At 36.1% G+C, this 25,890-nt stretch overlaps 1 protein-coding gene across 4 annotated transcripts in view; it reads left to right on the top strand.

The window, feature by feature from the left end:
* The window catches only part of grid2 (glutamate receptor, ionotropic, delta 2), a 508,841-nt gene extending 485,729 nt beyond the window's left edge, over window positions 1–23,112 (top strand). Inside the window, exons 15-17 of one of the 4 annotated variants that reach the window (XR_007828268.1) lie at window positions 11,953–12,193; window positions 17,545–17,624; window positions 20,741–20,855. Coding sequence is in view for 2 of the 4 variants with exons in the window: in XM_051117352.1 (XP_050973309.1) it covers window positions 11,953–12,193; window positions 20,741–21,169 (670 nt within the window). In the remaining 2 variants the exon portion in view is untranslated. Of the gene's footprint in view, window positions 1–11,952; window positions 12,194–17,544; window positions 17,625–17,812; window positions 18,035–20,740 lie in introns of those variants that run through there. The other 3 variants (XR_007828269.1, XM_051117354.1, XM_051117352.1) reach the window with 3 other exon arrangements.
* The last annotated feature ends 2,778 nt before the right edge of the window (window positions 23,113–25,890 follow it).

The raw sequence follows: 25,890 nt of genomic DNA, 5'->3' as shown, positions 1-25,890 counted from the left end.
CACTATATATTTCTCCCGCACAAGCGGTTTAACATAAATAGAACTAGGAAAATTTAACACATCCCATATCCCATACCATTACACCTTTAATTATCCTAATTATTGACTAACTGGACTGAATTTTCCCTAAACTTAAAGAAGTATTCTGGGGTTCAGTACCAGTTAAGATCAATTGACAACATTTATGGCATAAAACTGGGTAGTAAGTGATTAGGTAATCAAATTCCAAACTCATAATTCCAGTACTTGTAATTAGAGTTTATTATATTCAATAATGCTCATGATCAGATTACAGTTACCTTTTTATGAATTACCTGATTACATACTATTCAGTCAGTGGCATTTTTATAGTTTAATGAATTATTAGGTTTTTATCAACTCACAAACCCACCGCAGTTCTTACATTAAGCCTAGTTTGGGAAACCCTGGTTTAATGTAATGTTTAATGAATTTAATGATGATATTGAGAAATTAAATATATTTTCTTTCTTGCTTTTTATATCAGTATGGTATGTTTAATGGGGAGTTTAAAAGTAATTAGATAAAAAAAAAGTAATATAAAAGTAATCCAAAAAGTAGTCAAATTACCTAAAATGACCTAGATTACATTACTAACAACAGCTTTCATCACGTAATCTGTAATAAGTAATGGACTACAATATGTAAGTAATCTACCCAGCTCTGCATGTAGATTACCACAGAAATCATGTAAAAATATTGCTGCGTGCAGCGATTACCAGGGTTCAAGTGTGTTAAGGCTAAACGTACTTATGAAAAAAGGCATTATTTATGTTATTTATGCAACACCTGTCACATGTGCTTACCAGGTTTCGTGAAGTTTTTTTCAGTTTTCCTTTAGGCTTTATAGGATTTTGGGTAAATTTGGACAGGCCCCTTTTCTAAACAACGCCGTCATAGCCTCCCAAAGGGTAAATTTCACTTTTTTTTTTTTTTAAATAATTATTTACCTAGAGAGTTCAGAGAATTGTACTGCAGTGTACTTTTTTACTTGTTTCTAGAACTAGTTTGCTAAAAGTAGGTTTTTTACATCTTCTCATTCATTTAACAAACGATTTGATTGATAGCAGTGGTTCTAGAGGCAAAGTTGTCCGTAATGAGGAGTTGTATCGTGTGATGCAAATATCGCGTGTATGTGCAAAAAATGTGCAATGTACAATCGTTACCCTCTTGAAAAATGTGATATCGCCCCCTAGTAACTGATTTCTTTCAAATTTCTCTCAGACCGTTGGGGCCGTGAGGCGAAGAGGCTCACCGAGTTTTGTTCCAATCGGCCTTCTGTGACCTTGTTTAACAAGTGCTCGGTTTTGTCGGCCAATGTTTTTTGAGATACGCAAATGTCCTTATAGACACTTTGGACCAAGATCGTGCTCACCGATTTTCATGTTGACAAGGACAAATGGTTGTTCAGTTAAAGCCCTTTCATGTTTTTTCCCCTCTTATAGCGCCACCAGGTGGACAAGCTCCATATTTTTTTCCTGTGACCTCAGATTGAGCTTTTACATTAGTTTGGCGAAGATATCTCATTCCGTTCAGGAGTTATAGGCATTTTAGCAAAAGTGGGCCTGCTCCTTTTGAACGTTTTGGCGTCCCTTTGTGACAGTGAGTTGTAAGTTCAACTTTTTTTTTTTTTGATAATTATTGATATTTAGTCTCCAGAGAATTTGTCTGCACTGGTTTGGTTTCGATTGGGTGAAAAACCTAGGACTAGTTAGCAAAAGCAGATTTTTCAAAAATATCGAAATACCCAAAAATTTCACCTACTACCGAATTCTAATACTACCATCCCTCCAAGTTTCAAGTCTGTACAATTTATGGTTAGGTCTGTACAATCAGTTTTACATGGAGATCACTGATCCATGACCATTCTAACAATTCCTATTGCTATTCCTATTTCAGCGCTACACACTTAAACCCCTAAAAGAAACATTACAGATTACAGTAGTACTTGCAATAGAAGTGAATGAGCCCAAAAATGTGAAGTTTATAAAAGCATTTACATGAATTATTTTGTTGCAAGTATAACTTTACACAGAAAAGGTTAGGAAGGGATTTGTTTCACACTAAAATCATGTTAACATGCATATTGTTTTTGTCTTGTGGTGCTTCTGTTGAAACACTGAGTATTTTGACATTTAAAGATTGGCCCTATTCACTTCCATTGTGAGTGCATTATTGTAACCTAGATTTTTTTATTTATTTATTTATTTGTAATACAGAAAATAAGGGATAAGTGGAAACTGAGCTTAACTTGCACTGAATCCAGAATAATGTGGAAATATTAAAGCAGCATCAGTTTTTCTTTCATGTATATATAGTTTACATATGGTCTGCATAGAGAGATTAAAACTGAATGAGCGGCTATTATACTGATACTTGTCTTTCTCAATCTTTTGGGATGTTGAGCATCCTTCAGATGTTCTGATTCATATTGATAAGCTGAGAAGAAATTCCCTCTGTATTTCCAAGGCAAAAAAAAATCTGCTTGCCTTTGTCTTTTCGTTCCTTTTCTCATCGTGTTTTCCCAGCTCTTATCAAGTAGTTTGTCTCCCCGCAGTCAGAGACATCTAATAACGTGATCATTTCTGCCGCAGCTGGTTGCCATAGCAACAGCTCCAGCAGTCCACACTCGAATCGGCGCGCAGGGCCCGAGAGGCGAGCGGGGAGACTATATGACAGACAGACCTGAGGAGAGAACCGCAAATCCCCACCCGCATTATCCCAGAAGAACAGAAAAAATGAGTTTGAAGCGCTACCGCAACCCGGCGCATCGAGAGACAGAGAATCAAGCTCAGTGTCATCCTGAGGTCTTAAATAAAAGCTTGTTGCAGTTACCAGATCACCCAGTTGTCATGGAGAATCAGGTAGATCTGGACCTGGGCTGTTAACAGGGCCAAGTGTTTGTGTTTAGCCCCCGATATTGAACATGGACCACAGCCAGCTGAACTCTCCTGACTGTGGCTGGTCAGTGAAACAGCAATTCAAAGACAAAAACACAGAGACGAGCAGGTGAATTTGTTGCTTGCTTTTTGCCCTGGCCTGTCAGTCGAGCACAACTTGTTCGGCACGCACACCGCTTATCTCCCTCTCCTCATCCTCACTCACCTTTCCTTCCATTCATCACTCTGTTTGGAGAGAAGAGGGAGTAAATAACAAATAAAATGTCTGCTGTTGTGAAGCGGTTGTTTCTCTAAGAGAGCCTGAAGGGAAAGCAACAGTTTTTAAGTGGTAAAAGGGCAAATTTTTGAAGACATCATGAAATCAAAATTTGAATTTTCTTAGCTTCTAGATAGTATAAAGCTAATCTTTATGCTAGTTTAATGTCAAAGATAGGATGATTACACTATCAGAAAATTATATATATCAGGGGAATTTCCTCCGAGACAGTGCCTCCTCAAAATATTGGATGAGTGAAAAATTTGTATCATAAAAATAAAACAACGCCAGTATTACAAAATATAATATTAAAAAGTGTATGATTCACTTGTTTTTCTAAAGAAACTTTGTCCAACGGCGACACCAGGAGGTAAAGTTACAGCAGGAGTCCACATCTCTCTCACCTCCCCTGAGCCCATTGAGTTTTAACCAATAGATAATTGAGAATGAATGGGGGAAAATCACGTGAGAGGAGGCAATGCCTTCATCGTGATATGATTGGTTATGTTCTGCTGTGATTGGTTCATGCTATAAATCCTGCTTCTTGTGTTCGCGAATCAGTCTAAATGAACAATATAATGGCGCTAATGGAAAGACTGATTTAATAAAGTAAGTAAACAACTCACACACTTAGATACAGTATAACCACTTTGTTACGTCAGAATAAAAATGGCATGAAAACATGCTCTGTGGGACTATTTAGTTAGTGATCAGCTTGGTAAAAAGTAAATGTCCATGTCTGTGACCAATATTTACCAAGCTTTAATGACTGATGATCCGAAAAATTTAAAAATAGTTACAAATTAACTATTTACTATTAAAAAGAAATAAAATATATTGTTTAAATTGTTACTGCCTTAAGTTATTATTTTAGAATAAATGTTAAATGCTTAAACACTAACTATATATATATATATTGAATCTCATCAATACACACACGCACACACATATATACCAAAACAGCTGTGTTACCAACAGTCTTCAAAATACCTTAATGTTCCACAAAAGAAAGGTTTTAAACGACATGAGGGTGAGTAAATGATGACAGAATTTATTTTTTTTAGGTGAACTATCCCTTTAATGTGATTATTATTATTATTATATTATTTTATTTTATTAATATTATTATTTATTTATTTATTTTTTATGAATGATACTCTAAATAAAAAAACTAAATCTGCCAGCAGGTGGCGGTAAATGTCTTAATTAGTCTTTCACTCATTGGATTCAATTCATTCAAATGGCCAATTCATTCAGAAATGAAGTAATTGGCTCTCTTTATAAATGGGCCTTTGAATCATTGATTCACGTGATTCGTTCAAAATGCGGATTCATTCAGAAAATAAACACCGCTTTGTTGCTCTGAGATGCGCAACAAATCTGCTATGGCTTCAAAGGTAATATGTTATCTGCAAAATTGAGCAGAAACACATGATACAGCATTTAAAATATAACACAACATCAACTTATTTACTGAACTGTTGTATAAAATCACATTTAAGCTTGTGATACAAAATCAGCACATATACATATATATATATATATATATATATATATATGAGACAAAACACATACAGGGGCATTTTTGCACCGATATCTTGAATTTTAGGGCATAACTGCATTTATGGAGTTGTTGCCCTGCATCATATTTGTCAACAGTCAATTGTTTGAAATATAAGATGATGAACCGGTCTGGGGGCGGGGTCAGCGTGTTAACTGCATTAAAATATTTTCATCGCGTTATTTTTTATAACAAATTAAGTTAATGGGTTAAACTAACACCCCTTTAATATATATATATGTTCCAATAGGAAACTCATCAGGTGAATTGTTTGCATGAGGTTTTTGAAAAAGAACATTTGTTCTGTTGGCAAGTTACTAAAACTTGTCTAGAGAAGTTTATCAAAAGTGAGGGTGCCAAAAAAAGAACGTACTTTCAGCATATGGCCATCAGCGGGCTTATATTCTCAACAAACAAGGTAAAATCTGGTCCCCTCTGAGATGTCTACTGTCATGTCTCTCCTGAGACTCCTGTAGACAAACATGCGGCGTTATCCTCAAGGGCAAAACTGGACAGTTGATTCTCACAGGAAAAGTGCCTGGTGTTAATTCCTGTGGATCGCAGCACTCCTCATTTGTTAAAAACACCAGGGTGTTAATTCATTAAGCACCGAGACTGTTAATTTGCCTAGGACCAGCTGCCGGAAAACCACAAGGTCAGAGAAAGCCTTTCTAATATGAGTCCTTGAAGGCTGAGACTTATTTTAGACTTGGGTCGAAAGATGTCACAGAAAGAATAGAACAGATGCAGGTACACAAGGCATTCTTTTAAATTCATGCCTGCTTCTTCCTTGTCATCCCATCAGGGTGGTCAGATGTAACCTATTATCTGAGCCCTGAAGCAGCACACGACATGTTGACCCACCAAGTGTTGACACATCCATCATGGCAACACTCATAAATGCCACAGACTAATTTTTCAAGGGTAGGCCGTTCCATATGCCTGTGATAGGAGTTTTTCTGCAGTGACCTCCAGTGGAAATGAGGTCTTAAAGGAATAGCTCCTACTGAAGACCAAGACATTTCATCTCAGAACTCATTCATCACAATGGTAATACCATGGAAGATGAAAACAGGAATTGGAATATGCACCAATGGTAAAATGACTAAATGTACATGTCTGTCACCATGATGGGGGGGAAAATTTATCTAACCTTGTTCAAAAACAATGTTTGTGCTATTAAAAATCATGGCAATACTTTACAATAAGGTTCATTAGTTAACTACATTAGTTAACATGAACTGAGAAAACTACTTCTATAGCATTTGTTAATCTTAGTTCATGTTAATTTCAGCATTTACTGTGCATTATTAAATCAAAAGTTGTGTTTGTTAATATTAGTTAATGCACTGTGAACAAACATGAACAATGAACGACTGTATTTTTATTAACTAACATTAACAAAGATTACTAAATATTGTAATAAATGTAAAGTGTGTAATAACTTGTAAAGTGTTACCAAAATCACTTGCTGTATGATAATTAAAATAATGCTGAAATAAAATAAAATAAAAAATATAAGATAATAGATATTAGACCATTTGAAATGTTATATTGGCAGATAACTGAAATAAAATAAGTTGAAGTACTTCAACTAATAAAACTGAAATAAAAAATAAATTAAAGCTAAATAAAAACATATTTAAAAAATTAAAAAAAAAAAATTTCAGGCACATAACATTTCTAAAACTAAATAAAAAGAAAAGTGAAAAATCTAAAAATAAAAGAATTCAAAATATTAATAAATAGTAGAGTAGTTCTGAAATAATGCTGAAATAATAATATATTTTTTATAAAGTAAACAAAACAGATTATTGAAGTAGGTTTTAGAAAAATAGTAGTATTCAAATCTTTCTACATAAACTCCATGTTTAATACAAAGTGTTACTTGACAATTCTTTGTAATTATTTACAAATTACTACCAATTTCTGAGTGAAAATAAACTTTTTTTTTCATTCTGAGTTAACATTAAATCAGTGATTCCATATTGTTCACTTATAATTTTATAAAATAGATTTTTACAAAATGTACTTTCAAAACATGATTAGAATGTTAGCACTGTTAATTAGAACTGTTATTTCAGTATTATTTCCAAACTATTTTACTATGTACTAATATTTTGAACAAGCTTTTTTTTTTTTTTTTTTTTTTTTTTTTTTTTTTTTTTGATATTTAGAAATGGTATGTGCCTAACATTTTTGTTGTTGTTGTTGTTGTTGTTGTTGTTCTTTTTTTAAATATGTATTTTATTTAGCTTTAATTTAGCTTTTTAATTTACTTCCAAGGCAACATTTCCAATGTTCTAATATCTACAATGATCCAATATTCTATTTGATTTATTTCAATTATCAGAAGTGATTTTTAACAGTTTGTTATCTGTTTTTGAGCAAGGTTAGATAAATGTTCCCTCATCATGATGACAGATATTTAGCCATTTTAACATTGGTGCATATTCCAATTCATGTTTCCAAGGTATTAAACTACTGTGATAAATGAGCTCTGAGATGAGATGTCTTGGTCTTCAGTAGCACCTATTTGTGAATATTAACAATACAAAAAATAACGTACGGTTTCTTGAGACCTGAACTAGTCATGCTGCTTTTTTATAGTGCTCTGACATGAGGACGAGTAAATAATGAGAGAACGTTTATTTTTGAGTAAACTAATGCTTTCATTTTCTGTTATGCCCTGTAAAGATCAGTGGGACATTGATTACATCTTTGCTTACTCAGTCACAGTACTTGGCATTGTAATGGCGCTGGATCATGACTCCCCTGGTTATGTTTTGTGCTGTTCTCTTGAATTGTCCTCATTGTGCTTTCAGGTCTCTGCTATCACACTCTGAAACCTCTGAAGCAACATATGTGGGCAGTGTAGCATGGCTAAATGCTGTTGGCACATTTAAAAAGTGGTCTATAAAGCAAATCTCTCAGCATTGGCCCACCTTGTTGTGAGTCCTGTGAGCTGTGTCCAAAGCAGAATGTGGATGGGTCATTCTCCATCTGTTGAATGCAATAAGGCCTTTTTTACTTCTGCATTATGTAAGACAGGGATACAGATATAAAAATGAAGGATCACTTTCTGAATAAATGTTGAACAGGGTTTTCGATAGCTTAATCCTGTGTGTTACTGTGAATACTGAACGTGGATGTTTGGGGAAGTGTTTGCAGCAGCTGCAGTTTGGACGTGAATATGGGCTCTTGGAAGCTCGCTAGTCTCCTCCTCGGGGATGAAACTGTGCAGTGACTCCTGACTGCAGACAATCAGGCTGGAGAGAGACCGCCACGCAATACAGATCAGCCAATCAATGAGGCAAATTCTCCTAAACCTTTGTGTCCTGTATTCATTATCATTCATTTGCAGCCGCTGGACTGGCATTAGTACAAACTGCCATCACTACATCAGAGCACGCTCGTTCTTTATGGTGAGGTGGATGCTGTAGCCAGCCGTTTTCGCTGAGGAGACACTGCCCCCTGGTGTTAGGAAAAAAAAAAGTCAATCACTGCAGCAACAGATGCCACTGAACAGACTGGGACCATTCCGAGTTATTTATAGGGTGTTACACAGGTCTCAGTGGCTCAATTAATGTGTAAGAATGAAGCAATCTGACATTAAATTTCGATCCATAACACAGTCCATTTCTGTAATGCGACACACAATAAAATTGTGCATAATCGTGCATATTTTTAGGCCGGTAGTAAATGTCCAGGCATGGAGTGCAGCACTTCAGTTATCTAATGAAGCTTCATATTTGTCTTGCTTTAGCTGACTTGAAGCAGCCAAGTTATTTCTGAGCAAATGGATGATTGTTAAGTTAGAGGAGCATTTCTGTCTCCTGTAATTTTAAGAAAACTACTCTAGTTTTAGATGGTCACTTATAATGGGTTTTATGGTGTGTGTTTTTTACCTTCAGTTTTAAAAGCGCAGAAATTGCCAGTATTTTGTCCACCCACACTATTTAACTTCAAACTGTATAAAAAGTTATGAAATCAGTACAATTCAGCTTTGCATGTTAAAGAAAATTATAATTTTACGCAGTTTATATTTTAATAAGCATTTTAAAAAAATTTCCTCTTTTTTATGAATTACTGACCTGAAGTATTTAATGAATTTCTGGCATAAAGCATTTATAATTGAAATGTAGTTGAGGGTAAATGTAAATGTAAATTAATATATGTATATCAGTGCTTCTCAATGGTGCTTCTCTTGTTTCTTGACTCATGGAAACCAAATAGTCCTCAATAAAAACAATATTTGATAACACTTTAGTATACGGAACAATTCTCACTATGAACTAGTTACTTAATGGTATGCCTATTATTAACATATTGACTCTTTATTAATACTTATAAAGTTCGATTCTGCATCACCATATTCTACACACCATAATCCTATCCAATACCCAATAAACTTAACAACTACCTTACTAACTATTAATAAACAGCAAATTAGAAGTTTACTGAGGCAAACTGGTTGAGTCAACTTAAAATAATTTGTTACCTGGCTGCCTTTAAAGTTTTAAGTTCAGTCAACTCAAAAAATTTTGTTCAACTTGAAATGTTAAGTTGTACTAAGTAACAACTTATTTGTTTAAGTGCGCTTATTTGTTTAAGATATTTGAGATATTTTAAGATATTTGAGTTGATTCAACTTACAATTTTACGACAGCTGGGTAACAAGCCCAGCTTTTAAGTTTAACAAACCAAATAGTTTAGTCAACTCAAATATCTAAGTTGTGACTTAGTACAACTTAACATTTCAAGCTGACTAAACTTATTTGAGTTGACTGAACTTAAAATTTTAAGGCAGCAGGGTAACAAATTATTTTAAGTTGACTCAACAAATTGTTTTTTTTGTTGTTGTTTGTTTTGTTTTTTTGTTTTTAAGTGAAAGCAGTAGTTAATGGTTTGTTAATAGCGAGAACTGGACCTTAAAATAAATTGTGACCCAATATTTAAGTTGACATCACTTGCATCTTTTTTTTTATTTTATTTTATAATTTATTATTATTATTTCATTGAATCTCTCAAACTTTTACAACAATATGGCTACTGTTGTAAAAATGTGAGAGATTCAATAAAATAATAGTGGTAGTAATACAAGAAAAATGGTGAATAATGCTGAAGACAAGAAAAAAGAAACTAAATTACAGTCTGCTACCTGTGACATCACTTGCAATCCACACAAATCATGCGTGTTGCCAAGGGAGACAAGACACTGTGGTGGTTAAATGATTAAAACTAATTTAGTACCATAACATACAGGGTCCTGCAAGTCATCTGTACGAGAAAAAGACAAGATCAGCAAATCTGTGGCCACAGAGCAGCAGAAAATGAATGTAATGTGCAAAGCCTTTTCGTTAATAAAACATAACTAATATATACGGACAAGCAGGTGAGCCCAGAATAAACACAACACGCAACATTTCGCATTTTCCTATATAGAATAAACTGTCTACAGCCCTTTTATATCATTGTCTTTATTAGGCTACATTACGTGCTTTATTTATAGTGATTTTCTATGGGAGGAAAACATTTAATGTGCAATTTAACGCATATGCGTTCTAGGCTCACCTGCTTGCCTGTAGGGAGTTGGTCCTTTTAATATCACTTAATGCATGCACGTTCATATCCGCTGGTCTGTATATATTTTACTTCTACAATAAGACACATACTGAATTTAGACTTTATCATCTTCATTGTTATGCCACATTAAGTGTTTTGCTGTATGGGACGAAAAGAGAAAGTTTTAGCATTGCGTTCATGGTCATATGCTTGCCTTGTAGTACATTAAATGGTAACACTTTAGTATTGGGAACAATTCTCACTATTAATTAGTTGCTTATTAGCATACCTATTATTAACAGATTGGCTGTTTATACGTGCTTATAAAGCACATATTCTGCATGACCATATTCTACATCACTAATCCTACCCAATACCTAAACTTAACAGCTATCTTACTAACCATTAATAAGCATTAATAATTAGGAGGTATTGAGGCAAAAGCCGTAGTCAATGGTTTTTACTGTTTTACTGTGTTTATGTTTTTTTAAGGGAAAAAAGCATTTAACAAGAGACTTTGCACGTTGCGTTCATATTCTGCTGTTCTGTGGCACGGATTTGCGGGTCTTGACTTTTTCTCGTACAGATAATGATGTTTTAATCATTTAAGCATCACTGTGTCTCGTCTCCATTGGCAACACGCACTATTTATGTGGATCCCAAGTGATGTTGCAGGTAGCTGAGAGTGCAAGTGACGATTGCAACTGACATTTACTTTATTTTTTCTTGTCATCACCACCTTGCTACTGTTGTGAAATGTTTAGAGATTCAATTAAGAATAAATAAATAAAATAAAATAAAAAGTGATGTCGGTTGTGGAAATGCAGATGTCTGAGAGTGCAAGTCTGAAAATGCAAGTGCACATCTGCAGTCAGACCCTGTTGGGAAATCCACACCATCACACTTCCAGCCAAATTCTTCTTGAAATCCATTTTGTCTTAAAGGGTTAATTCATCCAGAAATGAAAATTCTGTCATTAATTACTCACTATCATGTTGTTCCAAACACGCAAGCCCTTCGTTCATTATTGGAACACAAATTGAGATACTTTTTGATGAAATCCGAGAGCATTCTGACCCTGCGTAGACAGCAACACAACTGACACGTTCAAGGCCCAGAAATGTAGTAAAGACATTGTTAAAATAGTTCATGTGATGTAGGAGCCAGCATTCTGTAGTAGAACGTCTCATCTCTCTTATCATCTGTATATTCTGGTTCAGATAAGTAAGGCAAATAATTGTACGTTCAAATTGTTGAATAAAATTGTTGCTTTTGTTACACAAAATGTATTCTCACAGCTTTATGAAATTGAGGTTGAACCACTAATGGACTATTTTAACAATGTCCTTACTACCTTTCTGGACCTTGAATGTGCGTTACTGTCTATGCAGGATCAGAAAGATCTCAGATTTCATAAAAAAAAATCTTAATTTGTGTTCCGAAGATAAATGAAGGTCCTATGGGTTTGGAACGACATAAGGGTGAGTAATTATTGACAGAATTGTCATTTTTGGGTAAACTATCCCTTTAATATATGGCGGTATGGATTCTTCGTTATCTGTATTCCAGAATAAATGTTATGACATAGATGTAGTTTAAAGTAGTCTAAGTGCCCCTAACTAAAAATGATCTATACGTTTGTCCTTGTCCAGGATCTTGGAGCTCCAGCAGAATGGAGACATGGACATCTTGAAGCTGAAGTGGTGGCCACGGGATAGTCCATGTGATCTGTACTCTCCTGTGGGCACTCGAAAGAGTGGCAGCGCCTTGGACATCCATAGCTTTGCTGGGGTCTTCTTTGTACTAGCAGCCGGTGTAGTGCTCTCCTGTCTTATTGCCACTGTGGAGACCTGGTGGACGCGAAGGAAGGGCTCCAGAGTGCCGTCGAAGGAGGTGAGAGTCTTGACAGATGATGTGTATGGATGTGGTTGATTATAAACTATATCCTTAAAAGAAGAGTGTGGCACAGGTTTAAATACAATAACTGTGGACATTTTCCAACTGCCAAGAACAGATGGGATTCAGTTGTTATTAAATTAAAAGTTCAACAACATCCCTTTTGTATTTCCACTTAATGGAGGACAATGAGGGGGAAAAAAGAGCATAAAAATGAGCGGTATGACCAAAGTTTTATGTCAGTACAAGTTTACATCAAATTAACTGTTGCTTTTGCTGGATATGCAATGAAAATAATGAAAAACTATTAAATATTAATAAAATATATTAAAAATTAAATAAAATATTAATATTTATTAACGTTTTATAAACCACATGGCTAATTTTTAGAACATGCAATGGATTTTATACTTAACAAATTAAAGATGCTTAATCTTATAATTTAATTTTCTCTTTTATGTGAAACTTGGTGGTTATAAATTAAAAGATAATAATAATTAATTATTTTAATTAGAGGATTGTCACATTTAAAGCTGTTGTGAGCTCAGATCCTTCTGTTATATTGTGTTGCAAAGTGTCTCAGCCACTGTAACCAATATAACAGACACAACTTAATAAGTTTCTTCATCACTTTTAACTGTAAATAGCATAAATCCAGAAATGTAACGGTTAGGCAGAAATCTCTACTGATCACATGCCATCATACCACCCAGCCCTGGGAGAATATTACTAACATCAACAAAAAGACAAGTGTTTAAAATGAGAAATAGTCAGCATTGCAAACAGCAGACAAAGCACTTTTTCAACAAATTAATTTTTCTGATGGCGCACTTAAACAAACGAACCTCTCCAAAAAGAACACAATGTTGTTCAATTGCCTGCCAAGTACATTAACTGTAATAGAGCTCTGCTGAGAAAAAAAATAATAAATAAACAGGTGCTGGGAAATATATGTGCTGATAAAAGCTGCATATATCTGGATAATTACTTTAAGACAAGGCTCTAATTTTTCTTTAATACCCCATCCTTCATTTTGTGAAGATCAGTTTAGATTAATGTGTTTGCACATATTGTTTTTTCTTGTTCTTCCAACTGTTTGCATATGGTTCTTTGGCATCCAGTTAACGATAATTAACAAATGAGCCCACACTCAGTTAAACGCCTGCATTTCACATGACAACACTTTGTAACAGTGACAGCACATTCATATGGCTGTGAATGAACCTTTGTGATGTTGCTCTTGACACATTTCTTTGATTTTGATGAGTTTATAGCTCCTTGTTATCTTCTGCAGCTGTCATATTGTGGGTGTTTCCTTTCCTGATATCACATCCCCATCTCCCTCATTACTCTGAGTCCCATCACCCACACCCCCAACATACACACCTGACCTCTCCTCACACCCCTCCGGTCCGTGTCATCAGACTCTCCACAGGCCAAAAAACACAGCATTTCATCTCCAGCGTTCCACCTGAAAAACAATCTCCAATGTGCTTTTGATCAGTGGTCAGGGGCTTTTTCTTGTCTTCCGTCCTCCCGCCATGAAGCAGCTTTTATCTGTCAGGGGCAGCAGCAGGCCGCTCATGACCCCACAGAGAGACAGAGCGCCTTTCCTTCATCCCTGTTCCTCTGAAGGCCGTCGTCCACTCCGCTGGTCATCATAATGTTCAGACATTAGTGTAACTCATCTGATTTTCCAGAAATGGCAGATGAGCATTTTTAATCCTGTTGGTTTAACAGGAATCAGTATAGTGTAGTGTTTGTTTTTAATACGGCATGCCACAAATAGCACATTTAAGTCTTATAAGAATTTGAATGACTCGCATATGAACAAGGTCCAAATTAACAATAAATTATAATGACCATAACTTTATGGAGAACTGTGACATTACATGGTTTAAAGCAAATTGCATAAAAGTCTGAACTTTTTTTTTGTATGTGAAAGATTTGCTATCAGGGATTTTTCTACAAGATATCATACTTTTTACTTTTAAGATACTTTTAATGTCATTAAAATTACACACTACCATTCAAAATTTTGTGGTCTGTAGGATTTTTTAATGATTATGAAAAAAGTCTTGTATATTCACAATGGTTGCATTTAAACAAAAATACAGTAAAACAGTAATATTATGAAATATATAGTTTAAAATAACTCTTTTCTATTTGAATATTTTATTAAGTGTCATTTGTTCCTGTGATGACAAAGCTGAATATCCTGCAGCCATTACTAGTTCAGTATCATACGATCCCTGAGAAGTTTCCTCATTTGATGTTCAAGAATTTTTTAAGTTAAAAAAAAAAAAACAGTATTTTTGTGGAATATTTTTTTTAAAAAATATATATATAAATCAATAGAAAATAAATAGATATACTTTGTAACATTATAAATATTTTGATTGCCACTAGAAATGAGTTTAATATGGAAGTCCATTTCCACCACTGAATAAAAGAATAAAAAAAAGGTTATTGCTTTTTACAGTTCTGATTTTTTTTTCTCAACATTGCATGATACAAACTTGCAGTTCTGACTTTTTACTCAGAATCTCATGATACAAACTGACAGTTCTTTTTTCTCAGAATCCCATGATACAAACTCTTAATTTTGACTTTTTTTCCTTAGAATTCTGCGATACAAACTCACCATTGCCTTTTTTTCCTCACAATTACCTGATTCAAACTCGCAATTCAGACTTTTTTCTCAAAATTGCTTAATACAAACTTGCAGTTCTGACTTTTTTTCTCAAAATTGCAAGAGACAAAGTCGCAATTCTGACATTTTTCCCCAGAATTCTGATACAAACTCTGGCTTTTTTTTTTAAGAACTCTGAAACAACTTTTTGCCTCAGAATTCCATGATACAAACTTTTTTTCTCAGAATTCCATGATACAAAAACCTCAGTTACGATTTTTTTCCCCCTCAGGAACTGCATGATACAAACTTGCAGTTCTGACTTTTTTTCTCAGAATTGCATAATATAAACTCGTAATTCAGCTTTTTTTTCCCTTAGAATTTCAGATTTTCATGATACAAACTCACAATTCAGATTTTTTTGTCAGAATTCTGATACAAACTTGCAATTGACTTTTTTCCCAGAATTCTGTGATACAAACGTGCAATTGACTTTTTTCCCAGAATTCTGTGATACAAACTTGCAATTGACTTTTTTCCCAGAATTCCGTGATGCAGACTTGCAATTCTGCCTTTTTTCTCAGAATTCCATGATACAAACTCACAATTCTGAGCTTTTTTTCTCAGAATTCCAATACAAACTCAATTTTTTTTTTTTTTTCTTTTCTCAAAATTCTGTGATACAAACTTGCAATTCTGACCTTTTTTTTTTTTTTTTTCAGAATTCCATGATACAAACTCACAATTCTGAACTTTTTTTCTTAGAATTCCAAAACAAACTCAATTTTTTTTTTTTTCTTAAAATTCCAAAACAAACTCAATTCTGACCTTTTTTTTTTTCAGAATTTTCTCACAGTTCTGACGTTTTCCATAGTTTAATGCATCTTAGCCGATTAAAATTATTCATTTCTTTCAAAAAATCTTATAGACCTCAAACTTTTGAATGGTAATGTGCAGAATCATATAAAAATAATATTACATTCATTTTGTATGATGCTGCACAATACATTGCAGTTTGTCACAAATGTACAATGTCATGGGATTTTAAAGTATTTTTAATAAAAATAATGCCAAATAAATTCATTTATCTTAAATATTTTAGCCTGCAAATTAACCTGCCATTGGCCTGTGTTCCAGGATGTTAACATTGGACCTTGTTCAGTCTATACTGTAAGCATGTTTAGTCACTAATTATAGCTAAGATAGTGGTGTAATTGAAGATATAACACTGAGCACAGAGATGATTCTCTCTAAGGATTTCTCAAGTACGGCGGAGCGCTTTGGCCACACTTGAACCCGCTCCTTTCTGCCCCAGTGGTTGGATCATGCTGAGTTGGGCTCATTCCTCGGAGCGCTCTTCCAGACGGTTCCATCAGAGTAGAAGCTTGGCAGAGCTTTGCACAAATATTCACACTGACATGCTGATAAGCACGCATTTTAGCATGCACGGTCCAGCGAGCAACAAGTGTTAATGCCAAAAGCAACCAAGACAAGACAAACACTAAAAATGAGCACATATCACACTCACGTCACAGATGTTTTCGATCCTACAATTAAAGCTCTTTAGTTTGTAGCAGAGTTTTATTCACAATCCTATACTGCAAAAAATATATATTTGTACTTTTTTTTCCAGTAAAATGATGGATGTATTAAAAAAAGTTATTATGACAAATTGTCTTCTTTTAAGGATATTTGAAAATTTTACTGGAAAACAAAGCAAAAATACAGATTAAGAAATCATTTTTGCAGTATTTGTTGTCATTTTGTCTTTCCTAATTGTCATTCTGGCACATCCTTAAAAATCATTCTTTCATCTTTCAGCATGATGCAACTTTCTGTTTGGTGTGTCCTAGTGTTATGGTACATCCTTAATTCTTCCTGACTGCTTCCTCTTTTCTTTGTAATATTTCTTGACACCTGGCTAACACTGAGTTCATTGCACATCTGAACAATGGAATGACTTTGTGCTTGTGTCTCTGTGTCTGACACACACTCACACGCACGCATACACACACACGTTGCATATGCCATGGTGTTAGTTTGTCCCCGTTTCCTCTCCGTTTCTCTGTGATCTCGCCGTCACGGCTCCTTGTGTGGTGTCGCAACTGATCTGAAATAATTTGATACGACAAGTCGTCGAAACGAGTTTAGACTCATAGTGACGAATTACGTTTTGCCACACAAGTTTTCACAGCGCACCACCTGCCAATCCAGAGCGGACGAGCAGGCAACCCAGAGAACCGGAGGTTTTGCTGTGTGAATAAGCCATTTCACATGCCAAGCTTTGTGTCCTAATCATTCCTGAAAAACTAAATGATGAAAAGTTCTTCACCTCAGATGTCTGCTGTGTCATTGATATTGTGGCTGTCTGGAGTCCTGCGGTGCCTCTACGTTTCTAGGCCACAGTATGAGGTCTGCATTCAAATACCCGGCTATTTTTCAATCTGAAAAGCAAGAAAAAGGGAAAAATATATGTTGCTGTCTTCTAATCCTGTTCAAAAGAGAAAATGTATTCACGGTGGCTGTAATAGTGAGTATTTGAAAGTCAGACCTCATGTAGCCGCATAATGAACCGAGGCCGCCGAACGCCAAACAGCATTCTGTGTCAGTCATTACTCTGAAAATGTTTGATTATTTTTCAGAAAAGACCAAAAAATCATGTTATTCTGCTGTCAAAGCCTGAAACAACTTTTATTTTGTTGATTTTGTTTTATAGATAAGTACTCTGTGTTGAGGGGTTAAAGCGGGCGTGGGAGAGAAATGCAAAATGCCATTTTTACCATCTCACACTTCCAGGTATCTGGCTCCTTGGACATAAAAAAAAAAAAAAAAACAACGTCTGTGTGCTGACTGTTTGTTTGTTGTCTTTTTCTACTCATTCCCCCACCTCTCTGAAAACAACCTCTTCCCCATCCTCTCATCTGCCTGCCTCATCTGTTCGGTCATACCTCTGTCCTTTCACACGCGCTCGCGCACGCACACAGACACAAGCAGACGGACCGTCTGTGAGGCAAGACGAGCCGTGTCATGAGCCGCAGACTGACATCATGCTCACGCTCAGGCCTTCGTCCAATCACCTGTCACCTGCATGCTGCGCCACACCCCTCGACTCCAAGCTGAGGCACACGTTCGCCATCCCGTCGCGAACTGTCTTCTGCCAGCACTGAGCTACACTCTTTCCACACTTCTCCAAGCCTCGAGCCCACGTAGGTTATGAAATGCGTTTTATACGGACTTAAGCGATCGCACGTTTGCTGCTGAGTCAGAATCCGACAGTGTGCTACAAGGATGGTCGTTACCATTTATTCCCAAAAACCTTGAGATCTGCAATAATACCGGCTGTTTTTAATACCAATCTTCGTTTTTGATCTGAAGCCCACAGAGATTAGTGCCAAGCTGTATAGAGACTAGATCAAATTGGATAAAAGAATACAGAAATGACAGCGCAAACAGTTATCTGAGCTGTGTAGCCCATATGCAAGCTGGCGTTTGCAAAACTTGTTCAATATTTAGATTGGTGCTACATAGCCAGACTAAGTGCCTAATTCAGTATTCAGTCCCACAATTCCAATACAGTCAATACAGTTGTTTAAAGCAGTGGTTCTCAATCGGGGGGCCACTAGGGGGCCTCAGCAAGCTTCAAATGAAGCATGTTCTATTTAAAATGATCAAATCTTTTAACTAACAATCCATTAACTTCCAAAAGGGTAGAAAAATCTCTATATTTTAATACATAAATGTATTTTAAAGACAAATATAAAGACAGTAGCAATTAATACAAATTCTTATCATTAATAATATATTGACAGAGCTAGTTTCTGTTAATAAAAAGTTTGAAAACAAGCACATTTGTTATAATTTCAAAGCATGTATTCACAATAAGTATTTAAGTGCACTTTAAGTCAAACGAGAGCAATAATTTCTTTTTAAAATGTCATGTAAACACTTTATTCTGACTGGAATCATACCACTCTGGCTTTTGTCAAGTCAAACTAATAGATCTCAGTAATGTGATTGTAGTTTTAGACAACAACTGGCCTTTGCGTTGTGTGTGCTTTAGAAGACAGAAATGATACGAGCGTACTTAATCCTTCAGATATTTGATGACACATTTTGTCATATCTATTTGGACAGATGCTGAATGTAGCTTCATGGATAATGTTGAGAACCACTGAGTTAAAGATTTCACACTAGCATCACATCTATATCTATAAATCTTAGAATAAAAAATGTGACCCTGGACCACAAAACCAGTCATAAGTAGCACGGGTATATTTGTAGCATAGCCAACAATGCATTCCATGGGTCAAAATTTTCTATTTAAATTTTTTTCCAAAAATCATTAGGATATTAAAGATCATGTTTCATGAAGACACTTTGTACATTTCCTACTGTAAATATATCAAATGTTTTGATTTGTAATATGCATTTGGACAACTTTAAAGGTGATTTTCTCAATATTTTGATTTCTTTGCACCCTCAGATTGCAGATTATCAAATAGTTGTATCTCGGCCAAATATTGTCCTATCCTAACAAACCATACATCAATGGAAAGCTTATTTATAGATGAAAAAAGATTAGATTATAGATGAAAAAATCTCAGTTTCAAGAAAATTGTCCCTTATGGCTGGTTTTGTGGTCCAGGGTCATAAATGCCTTGGTTTAGAGTCATATTTTCATCAGTCTCACCCTGCCCCACACTTTCAGAAAAAAAGGTACAGTTCTGGCACTAGGGCGGTACCCTAAGGTACAAAAGTAAAAAGGTACATTTTTGTACCTTGCCTACCCCTAAACTAGATATTAGTACTTTAAAAGTACATATTTGTACCTTTTCACTTTGTACCTTAGGGTACCGCCCCAGCAACAGAACTTTATCTTTTTTTCTGACAGTGCACAACGAAAAAAACGTATTTATTATCTTTAAAACACAACAAAGGATTCTAAAAAACACAAGGTCCCTCGCTAGTTCAAGAAAACCATGTAACAGCCGTCCCACAATCCTTGTTCCCGTCACTCCTACACCCCTTTTATACTGCCTTCCTCCACTGTGGTGGTAGGACAGGTACCTACGAGCTGCATCCCTGACCTCCCGCCCCCTTCGGCCCGACCAGGTCTCTCTTCCGCCCCTTTTTACTCAGGGCCACGCTGCCTGCCGCCGGTGGCTGCGACCAACAAAGTGCTTTATGCTGGTCCAGAGGTCATTTAATCTCCCTACAGACACAATGTCAGCCCACGACACCCTGTGAGTTTGTTTTTTGTTTTAAGCAACCCACATATTTTAGTAGTCAAGTTAATTAAACGATAAGCTACAGTTCTGTCACAAGCGTGGTTTCAGATGGCTTGAAAGTGGAAAGGTTTTGTAGACTGTATCTACATATCCAAAGATCCATGTGTCACGCATTAATGTTGTTGGTTATTCTCGAAAAGTCCAAGGACAGTACTAGTTAAGACTGATGTGTTTTCATTACCGCAGCTCAGTATGTTTGCCTTTTTGTACCTTCCCCCCCTCTTTTCTCTGTCTGGCTAACCATGCAAATGCTAAAACCTCATCGGGCCTGCTGATTCTCCATCAACGCCCACCCTCAACCTTCTTCCAAACGTTCTTGATGTTTCCATCCTTCCCATCTCACTCGCTCACCTCCTCCTTCCTTTTCTCACCTGCCTGCGTTTCCTCTTCCTCCTCCACCGCCCATCCGTTACCCTATTAACCACTTCACGCCGTCCCGCTTCACTAACCCATCCCGCTGTATCTGCTCTTACGATTACACACCCCTTCTCTTCACTTTACACCTCTTTTCTCCTCTGATCCTGTAACAACCTTCGCTCCTCCTCCTGTTCTTCTCTCCTTCCTTATTTTCTTCCCGCACCCCTCCCCACTCCACTTTCCTCGTCCCGTTCTCCCCTCCTCTAGGACGATAAGGAGATCGACCTGGAGCACCTTCATCACCGGGTTAACAGCTTGTGCACGGAGGACGAGAGCCCCCACAAACAGTTCTCCACCTCCTCCATCGACCTGACGCCCCTGGACATGGACTCCCTCCCAGCCGCTCGGCAGGCCCTGGAGCAGATCAGCGACTTCCGCAACACGCACATCACCACCACCACCTTCATCCCTGAGCAGATCCAGACTCTCAGCCGCAGCCTGTCGGCCAAAGCGGCGGCCGGCTTCGCCTTCGGGGCCGTGCAGGACCACCGGACTGGGGGGCCCTTCCGGCAGCGGGCCCCCAACGGCGGCTTCTTTCGCAGCCCCGTCAAGACAATGTCCAGCATCCCGTATCAGCCCACCCCGGCCCCCAGCTTCAGCTACGGCAACGACCCGGACAGGGGCACCTCCATATAGACCGCAGGGGTTCCTGGGCCTGTGAGTTGGAAACAAAAAAGAGATATATGTAAATACAAATGTTCCTTTTCGGTTGTCGTTTACTCTTGGCTTTTGCTCTCCGTGTTGGAGCTCGTTCGTCCCAACCGAACTCGCCAACAGGACGAGGGTGGAATAAAATGATCATTATTGTCATTGTGGTTTGTCAGGAGATTTTCTCTGTGAACTAAATGAATTTGCCTTTTGTTTGCCACATTCGATTTCGTGGAAAGAAAAAAAAAACTGTTGCAATGATAGTATGTTTACTTTTTTTGGAAAAGTTTTTTTTTTTTTTTTTTTTTTTTTTTGGGAAAAAAAAAAAACAAAACAAAAACAAAAAAGACTCTGCCAAGTGTTTCCCAGATCTGCAATAACTCAGTTTGGAAGAATCTTGTCAACTCATCAACTGAATTTTGCTTCATCTCAGCGCTCAGTTAACGTTCAGTACTCCCTCTAGCTGACGCATTCAACGTAGCGCTGCTAAACTAAAGCTTCACAGCGAGTGACTGTGTTTCTAAAGACCTTTCATCCTCTCTGCCATCTCCCTGAAGTTGATATCTACTTTGAGTCTTTAAACGGACACTCTCTGGAAAAGACTCAAATGAACTTTAAAATGAAAAAAAAAAAATTAAATAAATGAAGTTATTATACTGTGGGGGGGGATGAAACAAATGCTACTAAATGTCTCTTACTGACTTTAAGTATAACAAATCTTTAATGCGTGGAATGTGTCTGGTCAGAGAGTTTTAACAACAACAAAAAAAAAATATTCAGAGCTGTCTGTAGTTTTAGTTTTCTCTTTTTTTTTTTAATGATTAGTTTTGAAATTGCTTCAGTGCCATCATCTTACATTGATTTGCACCATTAAACCGTCAAGAGTTTGTATTCACGTCTGTAGCCGTACTCCAGGATTCGACAAAACATTCTGTAGAATAGCTTCATTGTATATGCCACAATCTCGCGGCTGTGCGTCATAGATTTTGGAAATCAAAGAGCGAGAGGGTTTTTAAACGAATTCTTAACACGAGCCTTAGGAGACAGGGCTTTTTTTACTTTTCAAGTGTCGGTCCTCAAACTGAAAATGCTGATACGGCGGCGACTTTTGAGGAGTTATTTGAAATGTCTTTCTATTTAATTTCGTAAATGTTAAGGGGTACTATTTATCTAACTTTTTTTTTTAATGCTAATTGTTTAAACAAGGCCATCCAGGTGTGGTGAGAGTTTTAAAAAAAGGCACATTTTGAGGACAGAAAACAAACCAATCCTTTTCACTAACATAAACTGTATTAATATTTACTACTAATGTTAGTCGTTTAGAATGAGCTTTCAGTTTGTTATCCTCTGACTAATTCGCAAATGTTGTGTGTAGAGAACAGCAACAGTGTTTTGACGCAAGCATTCTAGATGTACTTTTCTTAAGATATGATTACTGAAAGACTATAGGAGCAATTTTATTTAGTATCAGTTTAAAGATTTTTATTTAGAGTAAACGAAGAGACATTAAAGTGTATATTTTACATGCAGATAATTTTTTGTTGGATTTAAAGAAGATATAGAGTATAATATCTGAGTCTGTAAAGCTCAGTTAGCCACTATCACATTACAAGAAGTTCTCCACGGTTTCTGACGGTAAGGCATTTTCATTCGACGTCATTTCATTTTAATTTTCAAATCTGTCAAAAAGGAGGCAAGGTTTTTTTCCGTAAAAGAAGCATGCAAAACCTGCTATGCCTGTAACATTTTTAATTTCATACATAGAATTGTACAGGATGACATCATTTTCAACTGATTATAATGTACAGTATTTAATATAGGCCTATTTTGTTGTATGTGTTGCATATTATTCAAATGGAACAAACTGAGGCCTCTGTTACAAGTGGCAAAGCTTTCTGTGTATAATTTGTCTAATAAACATGTTTTCTACAGTGGTTTTTGCTGTGTTGTCTGTATCATCCAATAATGTCCCGAACAGTGCAGTTGGACATGTGAAGAGTAACGCTATTCTATTTTGTCCCTTCCACCTCAGGATGAGCTTCATGAAGTGAAGTGCTTTGAACACACTGAAGGTTGTGGTCAAAGGTTAGCCACTGCTGGCTTTTGACTTTGTGAACCAGATTCATGCACTACAGGTCAAATTGAAAGGCACCACAGCGTTTCAAGTCATGGTCTAGTGATTGGAGAGTTTGTCACCACAGGTCTAACCCTGAGCCTGTCACGTTCCAGGCCAAGTTCTTGTACGTGAGTCTGTTCAAGCTATTTATTGTATGTAATTTTTACACATGGGTTGTAAGGTTGTCTGCTACACTTTTTTAACCAAACCCTGATGCACCAGAATTACTTTTATCAGTATTAGTATTATTGTTATTTTTAATCTTAAAGGAGAACTCCACTTCCAGAACAACAATTTATAAATAATTTACTCACCCCCTTTTCATCCATGACGTTCATGTCTTTCTTTCTTCAGTCGTAAAGAAATTACAGTTTTTGAGGAAAACATTTCAGCATTTTCCCCCATATGATGGACTGCTATGGTGCCCCAATTTTGAACTTCCAAAATGCAGTTTAAATGCGGCTTCAAACGATCCCAGATGCGTTTGTTACCGATCCCAGCCGAGGAAGAAGGGTCTTATCTAGCGAAACAATCGGTAATTTTTATAAAAATAATACAATTTATATACTTTTTAATGCCAAACGCTCGTCTTACTCTGCCTGGACTGTTTTTGTTCCGGTTCATGACAGTTAGGGTATGTTGAAAAACTCCCATCTCATGTTCTCCCTCAACTCAAAATCATCCTATATCACTGTTTTACCTCTGTTGTTAAGGGTCTATTGATCTTCTTTGCATGTTCACTTTGCAAAGACTCGGTCAGAACTTCTGCAGTGATGTAGGATGATTTTGAAATGATTTTTGAAATTGAGAAAGAAAATAAGGTCAGAGTTTTTCGACATACCATAACTGTCTTGAGTCAGAATACACAGAGTTCAAGGACTACAAGGCAAGACGAGCATTTGAGAAAATTAAATTTAAGTTGTATTTTTTTAATGTAAATAACCAATCGTTTTGCTAGATAAGACCCTTCTTCCTCGGCTGGGATCGTTTACAACCGCATTTGGGATCATTTGAAGCCACATTTAAACTGCATTTTGGAAGTTCAAAACTGGGGCACCATATCAGTCCATTATATGGAGAAAAATGCTGAAATGTTTTCCTCAAAAAACATAATTTCTTTATGACTGAAGAAAGAAAGACATGAACATCGTGGATGACAAGGGGGTGAGTACATTATTTGTAAATTGTTGTTCTGGAAGTGGACTTCTCCTTTAAGGGATAGTTTACCCAAAAATGAAATTTTTACCTTCATGTTGTTTTTTAAACTCGTAAGACCTTCGTTCATCTTCTGAACACAAATTAAAATATTTTTGATGAAATCCAAGAGCTTTCTGACCCTGCATAGACAGCAATGTAACTGAAATGTACTAGAAATGTGATAAGGATTTTTTAAATAGTCCATGTGACATCAGTGGTTGAACCATATTTTTATGAAGCTAGGAGAATATTTTCTGTGAGCAAAGAAAACAAAAAGAACGACTTCATCACCGTCTTCTGCCATTCACGAAGCATGTATGTAAACAAGGCCTAGTACTCTTATGAATGGCGGCGGATGGTGACGCGAAGAAGACGAATTGTTGAAAAAAGTCGTTATTTTTGTTTTCTTTGTCCACAAAAAGTATTCTGGTAGCATTGTAAAATTATGGTTGAAGCACTGATGTCACATGGACTATTTCAACTACCTTTCTGGGGCTTGGAACATTTCAGGTAACGTTAGCCTACTTTGTCTATAGCATGTCAAAAAGCTCTCGAATTTCATTAAAAAATATCTTAATTTGTGTTCAAAAGATGAACGATCTTACGGGTTTGGAACGACATGAGGGTGAATAATTAATGACAGAATTTTCATTTTTGGGCGAACTATCCCTTTACGTTAAAAAGCATACACTTACAATACATATAGCACCTATGAAAGCTGGCATGCATACAGTTACGATCAGTAGCTCATGTTCATTGAATAACGTACAATTTAATGTACAATGGTAGGCCTTTTCTACATGAAAACAGGATAACTTGTAAATCAAATTAGAAAAACTTTAGAATTCTCTCCAATGAAGTTAATTGGAGTTAACTGCTAAGTTTTATTGTACGACGAAGTGCAGGAAAACGGCTGTTTGTATTTTGATAATGTAGGGTAAATTTCTTAAGTTCTGAAAAAAAATAAGCACTTGATCTACGGTAATTACATTGTATGTCCACTAGATGTCGGCTTTGCGGCTTTTTTTCAGCCTCCCACACTTGTTGAGAAATGCGTACTAAAGTGTGCACCTGTTCTGATATTTAGAAAATCAGAGATCTTGTTTCAGGTTTCATGTATTATGAAAAACATTACATCAAATTAAACGCTTGCGAACAGACAGTCTCGCTTTAAAATGTAACATCATGGGGTTAATGTACTGGATAATGAAAAACTTTAAATCTGAATGATTAAATGTAATATAAATGATTAGGCCTGCGTTTCATCTATGCGTTTCAACTATTTGTTACATATATATTTTTTTAAATAAATATTTTATTTATTATATATTTAAACAATTAATAGAAAGTTGCTGTGGCAGATAAATTCATTATTACTCTTGATATTACAATTATT

Source organism: Labeo rohita, chromosome 8 (assembly GCF_022985175.1).
Source record: "Labeo rohita strain BAU-BD-2019 chromosome 8, IGBB_LRoh.1.0, whole genome shotgun sequence".
Lineage (NCBI taxonomy): Eukaryota > Metazoa > Chordata > Actinopteri > Cypriniformes > Cyprinidae > Labeo > Labeo rohita.
The sequence above is the reverse complement of the archived record's forward strand: the minus strand, read 5'-3'. Positions and strand labels throughout refer to the sequence as shown.